The sequence below is a fragment of the Sinocyclocheilus anshuiensis genome, unplaced genomic scaffold (genome assembly GCF_001515605.1).
Source record: "Sinocyclocheilus anshuiensis isolate Anshui unplaced genomic scaffold, SAMN03320099.WGS_v1.1 scaffold1098, whole genome shotgun sequence".
NCBI classification, from domain to species: Eukaryota; Metazoa; Chordata; class Actinopteri; order Cypriniformes; family Cyprinidae; genus Sinocyclocheilus; species Sinocyclocheilus anshuiensis.
Genome location: NW_015538053.1, coordinates 683,534 through 690,627, shown reverse-complemented (window position 1 = coordinate 690,627; position 7,094 = coordinate 683,534). Strand labels below are relative to the sequence as shown.

Below are 7,094 nucleotides of genomic sequence, written 5' to 3'. Positions count from 1 at the left end.
AATAAGCAGGATATATAGATATAGATATAAATATAGAGCTAATACTGATTAAACACAGCACATATAAAGGATTAAATTCACACTACAAGAATAAACAAAAACAAAATCAAAAAGCAATGAAAGAAAAAAAAAAACTATGTAAAATGAGAAGGGCCCATTTAGTGAAAGATCACCAAGCACAGGGTTAGAGAGGGCGTTTGCGTCTACATGCCCGCGCTGAAACTCTGCATTTCGCGGTGGAAGTGCTGAGTGGGTTCGTTCAGGACCACGCTGTTGTCCATGGAGGGATGCCAGACGCGGCCCAAGCCCAGGGACACCTCCTTGACTAGATTGTGGACGGGGTCGCCCTCGATGTACACCGACTGGTCCGGGTCAAAGTCAATGCTCTCTTCAGACACCTCCAGGACTTTGAGGTTGGACCCACGCAGGCGAGAGATGGCCACCAGGTTGTGTGACCACACAGTGTAGCCTGTGGAGCAAGAGAAACGACATGCATGGTAAAATGGCTACTACTCACAAAAAGAGGAGGCTGCTTTATTTACTCACTGATTCTTGAGACATGAGAGAAAAACTACAAAAGTAAAAATACGCTTACATACCAATGGTTAATTTGAATAAAAATTTAATGTGGGTAAGTACTGTCAGATACAAAAATGATGTGTACTCCATGTCAAAAATGTATTATTAATATTGCAATTTTGTATTAAGATTGATGAATGAATAAATTGAGATTACAGGACAAAAAATTACAGTCATGACAAAATAGTATGTTGCCCAGCACACGTTTTAAATCCAAGAGCCATTTTGTTTTCCTGCTGTTATTGGCTAATAATGTCACCGATTTAAAAGGAGGGAAATTAACTAAAAACAGTTATGAAAAAGGTTATGGAGCTGAAATATCATAGAAATAAAATAGATAAACATTTTTAGGCAGCGTTATAAAAAACAATAATAATAATAATAATAATTATTATTATTATTATTATTATTAACGCAGGTTGGTGCTGTGACGGACCAAGGCTTTCCAATCGTCCTCGGTGGCGGTACCATCCAAAGGCTTGACGTCCAAAGCAGCACCATTGAGCAAGAGGGAGAGGCGATGGAGGGGTGTTCGGTCACCGCAGGCGAGGAGACGGCACATGTCTGAGGTGAAGTCGCAAAATTCCAGGGACAGAGACCGCAGGTGAATGAGCCTTTCCAGTTCGATGGTGGAAATCAGGCTGGGCAGCTGGTTGTCGATCAGACTGAGGTGCTCGAGGGAGCTGGTGCTGGGGTTGGAGAGAGAGGCCAGAGAGCACGGGGTCACCACACCGAGCATGAACGCAGACGACAACCACTTCAACTGCCTGCTGTTGGACAGGATCTCTTCGAAGAGCTGCTGGATCCTACAACAACAGGATGAAGTAGAACACATTATACATTTTTAAAGTTAAGTAAACTTAAAGGCAGCACAATGATGCAAAAACACTCACTACCATTCAGAAGTATGGGGTCAGTCATTTGTTTCAAAAAAAATAAATACTTTTATTCAGCAAGGATGCATTAAATTGATCAAAAATGACAGTAAAGACTTTTACACAGTTTACAAAAAAATAAAAATAAATGAAAATGTGTCTTTTGTCTACTAATATACATTACAGTACACCCAGTAGCAACTGAATAAATATTATATAAAAACTATAAATAAATACTTCATAGATAGACAGACAGACAGATTTTAGTTATTTTTAGATATATATTTAGTACAAAGTACAAATATTGCTGAAATAGATCCTAGAACAACTGGATGAAGTAGAACACATTATAAATAGTCATAAATCTTTGCAATAAGACATATTAATTTTTAAAGTTAAATAAACGTAAAGGCAGCACAATGAGACCAAAACACTCACTACCATTCAGAAGTATGGGGTCAGTCTTTTTCTTTTTTTTTTTAAGAAATTAATACTTTTATTCAGCAAAGATGCATTAAATTGATCAAAAATTACAGTAAAGACTTTTACATTTTACAAAAAAAAACTTTTAAATTATTTTTGTCTTTTGAACTTTGTTCATTAAAGAATCCTGAAAAACCTAAAATATTATAAGATTGTTTTCAACAATCAAATCAGCATATCTGAATAATTTCTGAAGGATCATCTGACACTAAAGACTAGTAATGACTGCTGCTAGATTGCATAAATATTTTAAAATTATTAAAACAGAAAATAGTTATTTTAAACTAATATTTCACAGTATGATTGTTTTTACTGTATTTTTATTCAAATAAATACAGCCTTGGTGAGCATAAGAGACTTTTTTCAAAAACACTCTTTGAATTAAACATAAAATGCAGAAATATCATGTAACATACGTTTTAAAAATATTATCCAACAGCAATACTATTTTTAAACAATAGGAAGTATACTGTTTATACACTGTGCAATAAGCTAGTGTTCAAATCTGAACACAGCCCAAAACAAAGGTTTGTTTGTTTTTTTAATGCCATGCCAGCTTCTGTGGCTATTTTCATAGTGAGAAGGTTTTCAACCACATATTTGTGACCCTGGACCACAAAATCAGTCTTAAGTCGCTGGGGTATACAGGTGCATCTCAATAAATTAGAATGTCGTGGAAAAGTTCATTTATTTCAGTAATTCAACTCAAATTGTGAAACTTGTGTATTAAATAAATTCAGTGCACACAGACTGAAGTAGTTAAAGTTTTTGGTTCTTTTAATTGTGAGTCTCAATTTCGAAAAATTGACCCTTATGACTGGTTTTGTGGTCCAGGGTCACATATGGTTTTTACAGTCTATTTTTGCTAAAAATGCAAAAACCTGTATTTTGCATAACTTTGTTAATTTCTTCTAAAGTGCTAACCGAGTAAAAAAGATTTCTCTCAGGGTTAAAACCAGCACAATCTAATAATACAAGCTTCATGGATCAGCCCAAAACAGAACAGGTTCCTTATACCTAGAACTAACAAGATAATCAGAATATTTGCAAAGCCAGCTTCCTTGATTAGATTTCTTCCACCGAGTGTGCCATTTCAGTATAAGATGGTAATCAGTTTACAAGAGTGAAAGGTAGCTTTAAAACATACTCTTTCATTCTCTTGCCCCCTTGGTCGACCTGGCTGAGGTAAGAGCTGTCCAAAATGCCGTCATCCTGAAGAATGCATGTGTCCCCGTAGAGACTCAGCTTCAGGAGGTTTCTGGAGAGGAAAAAGAGGAAGTGTGAGTCTCGTGTCTTGCAAATGTAAACAAACTCGAGCAACCAGACTGATAGATATCAGATATTCCATTCTCAATTCATATGTGACTTGAATGAAATCATATGAAAACATTGTTCCTGAAACTTCAAAATCAACAGACATTGTCTTTTTATGACAAATTCAAACTATTCTTATGTTTAAGTGTCTGATACAAAGAATCAACCAATTAATTTGAAGTCAATTCTCAAACCAATTATCAAACTATTTCTACACCAAAGAACCTACATTCAGCTCTTTTTTTCTGTTCTGTGCACATTTCAAACTATAGCCTGTTGTTTAAATGGCAAGCCCTGGACTATGAGTCCTTCTAGAGCTTTTCTATTGTACATAAACAGAATCGTAGGTTACAATCAGCATCAGGAAACATAATGAAATACAAAGCCAGTCTTGTTTAAACGTTGTATTGTAAGATTCTAAAGTTTCTGTTAGAATGTTAACAATGCAGTAAGGCTTGTGGGAGTTTAGACAGTGGTTTTAACATTTACTCCTTATAACTAACTAGCATTTATTTTCTGTTAAAGTGCTTATTCTTTCCAAGTAAGTCTAGTTCCAAAAGTAACTAGAATGATTTTTCAATTTCACTAGCAAATAGATAGATGTACTGTTTGTTACTAGTCACCAGTCACTATCCTCTCAATACAACTGTTACTGGTAATTGTTACAAATTGCACATTTTGCCATCAAATTAAAGATGCATGCTTTAGATTAGAATGTATTATACTTTGAATTTCAAATTTTTTGAATTATTTTATTAGGTACTAGATTTTTAGTTACTACTCAAATACTTACTAGTATACATTACAGTTCACCCAGTAGCAACTGAATAAATACTATATAAAAACTATAAATAAATAATTCATAGACAGATTTTAGTTATTTTTGTACATATTTGGTGCATTGTGCAAATATTGCAGAAATAGCTCAAATAATACGTTTTTATATTTGCTTTCTGTCAGTTAATATTCATTTCAAGTAAGATTTTTATTGTTATACATTTAATGTTCTGTTACTAGCAACATTTTTTAATCTTTTTACATTTTAATTTAACCATCCTAACTAATCATCACATTCTATTAACCATTCTAACCAAATCATTACATGTAACAAGAAATTATAAGCACACAAAAACTAGTAACAACGGAGATAGATATTAAAACCTACAAAGAAAAAAACAGGTAGTACTAGTATCTACTAAAAAGTACTAGTAACTATTAGACGTTATTAGAAGTTAAGCAGATAAAGCTAAACAGGTACCAACAATTTGAATACAGACTAGATGGAAGAGAAAAACTGGTATCTGAAACACAGAGCCCCATAGAACTCAGTGGTATTAAAAAAAATGTAATTTGACCAGTTACCTCCCACTAAAGGAACAGTAACTAGTACTAGCATCCTATGAATAGGTACTAGTGAGACTGAGAAAGATACGAGTCATTATTGGATATACTTACTAGTATATAATATACAGTACTAGTAACAAAAATAGGTACTAGTTAGTCGTTAGTTCGGCTTGTCATAGGAGGTTATGGCGGTTTGGATATGCACAAAACAGGCAGCCATGCGATGCTTCAGACATGAGCGTTACGTAATGCGCAGGGTTTGTTTATGGCTGCTGGTGCTCATCAAATGCAAGCTAAGCAAAGCAGCCAGAAAGGAGGTGTAATGTCAACACCAACGCATGCAAACCGTGCCCAGATCCATATACCTGTTATTACGCAGACTGCCGAGCACACACAACACTTGATCCAAATATGTCACCATCGCATCTTTCGCGAACTGCGGGTCGCTCTCGACGGCTTCCATTCCGTGCTGCAGCGGGCTTAAACATCCGTCCAGCGGGGCGAACTCCAGCTGCAGCTCCCGCACGAACGAGCCGAACTTGCGCATGAGGAACTCTAATCGCGGGGTTTGTTCTGATCCAGATCCGCCGCCGTTGGTTCCGCCACCGACGCGCAGCTTGAGCTCCGTCCACAGCGCAGGGTAGAAAAGACACTCCCTCCAGCGAGAGCATACGGCCGAGGCCCGGAGCTTGTCTCGGTCTGACAGGAAGGAGAATATGTGAACGATAAGCTCGCTGGGTAACGCCAAGGCTCCGACGCTACTGCACAGAGCCATGGCAGGAGGCTGGAAAGAAGCAATGAAGATTAAAACGCAACCGTTACACAACTCCGCGCCTCTCCTCTCCGCACTGCCACTGCGCTGCTGAGTGAAAACAAACAACTGCGCGATAAGCTTTGCTTTCAATACTACTGGATCAGTCCACTTTCGTTTTCATAATAGGGGCGGCGAGAAACTTATCAGGAGATGATGTGCACGTGCTGAGCGAAAATGAGATGTAAATATATAATATTGAAACGTACACACTATTAGACACAACTAGTGTCTGGTAATATTAATTTGACTTTTTAATTCGTGTAATGCACTTGTAGTCAAATAGGTGGTTGCAGTGGTTCCTTCCGAAATTGCCTTATTTTTGCCATACAACGAGTGGCCGAAAGAGGGCGCAGGAATTTTCCTTTTAACCACGGCACCAATTTCTCATCTCTTTCAGACGCTTTTATCAATCAAATATGTGCACATGGTAATATCCCCTTCAGTGGTTCTCAACCTTTTTTGGGCCAGCGCCCCCTACCCATTATTCAGGTACCTCACCGCCCCCATCAAATAAAAAGTAGTCTAATTGTCTTCACAGACTATTGAAGTTGATTATTATTTTGTGTTTATAATGAGGACTGGTATTATATTTACAGTAGCATTAAAATGTATGGGGTCATTACTTTTTTTAAAGAAATTACTTTAATTCAAGGATTAATTAAATTGATGAAAAAAATGAAATGACAGTAAAATACACTTTTAAAATAGATTATTTGAAAATAAGTGCAATGACATTTATTTACAGAGTTTTTAAGCATGTTTGCGATTTTTATTGCTAAAATATTTGGTGACGTTGTTGCCCCAAATTTGACTTGATAAAAATTCCTGTTTAGAATATATCCACAGGGGCATTTTTACAGAAGAGATTTTTTGTTCTTCCGTTCCTGGCAGAGTGAGCGGAGTGGAGCGGCGTGATTTTTGACTGGAGCGAGAAGTGAATTTTTTTAAAGTCGGAGTCACTCCAAGAGCGCTCCACTACCTCTCTATCACGAGCACAATTAATGCCAACAGCCCATAATATAACTGCATTTTATCAAGAATTCACGCATTAAACATCATTAGCTAGTTTGACAGATATGTGGATCACTCAAATCAGAAAGAAGGTGAGGGTTATAATGACGGCGATGGACAAGTGCAGGAGGTTATATCTCAAGCATGTTTGTTTGTAGCATGTGGACAATCAAAACTGACTGGCTGAATTCCCATTTTAAACAGTTTATTGTACAGGTAGCTAATCTCTGCTCTTAACTAATGTGCTGCTACACCGCACGCACACACAACACACAAGCTCGCACATAATGTACAGATCGTGTGCACATAGAAACATTCAGGAGTGCAGAAAATTGTCAACACTGTCCTGTGATTTATCATTTATTCACTTTCAGTGAAACATAATAGGCTAATATTTATCTCTTAGTTTTAGAAAATACCGTTTTTGAGAATATATTGAATTTCCTTTTTTTTCTGACATAGTGGACATGGTCATTTTGGTCTGTAGATACCCCATTTATACATGCAAATGGAAGAAATATAAACCCCCTTTACTGTATTTCATGATTTTGTGAGAATATTTCAAAGTTTGCTTACAAATGCTTAAAAGAAAATGAAGTAATAAGATGGGAAACATTTGCTCCTCATTTTCAAAACTATTTTAGTGCTGTTCTGATTCATATCTTCGTTAGTCC

At 36.6% G+C, this 7,094-nt stretch overlaps 1 protein-coding gene across 1 annotated transcript; it reads right to left on the bottom strand.

The window, feature by feature from the left end:
- Positions 1 to 203: 203 nt before the first annotated feature.
- Positions 204 to 5,447, bottom strand: LOC107682253 (F-box only protein 33-like). The gene is made up of 4 exons (XM_016478557.1): positions 4,961 to 5,447; positions 3,085 to 3,195; positions 994 to 1,385; positions 204 to 469 (listed from the first exon to the last, which is right to left on the bottom strand). Exons 1-4 carry the CDS (start codon positions 5,368 to 5,370, stop codon positions 204 to 206), a joined length of 1,179 nt encoding a protein of 392 aa, XP_016334043.1. The 5' UTR covers positions 5,371 to 5,447.
- Positions 5,448 to 7,094: the final 1,647 nt, after the last annotated feature.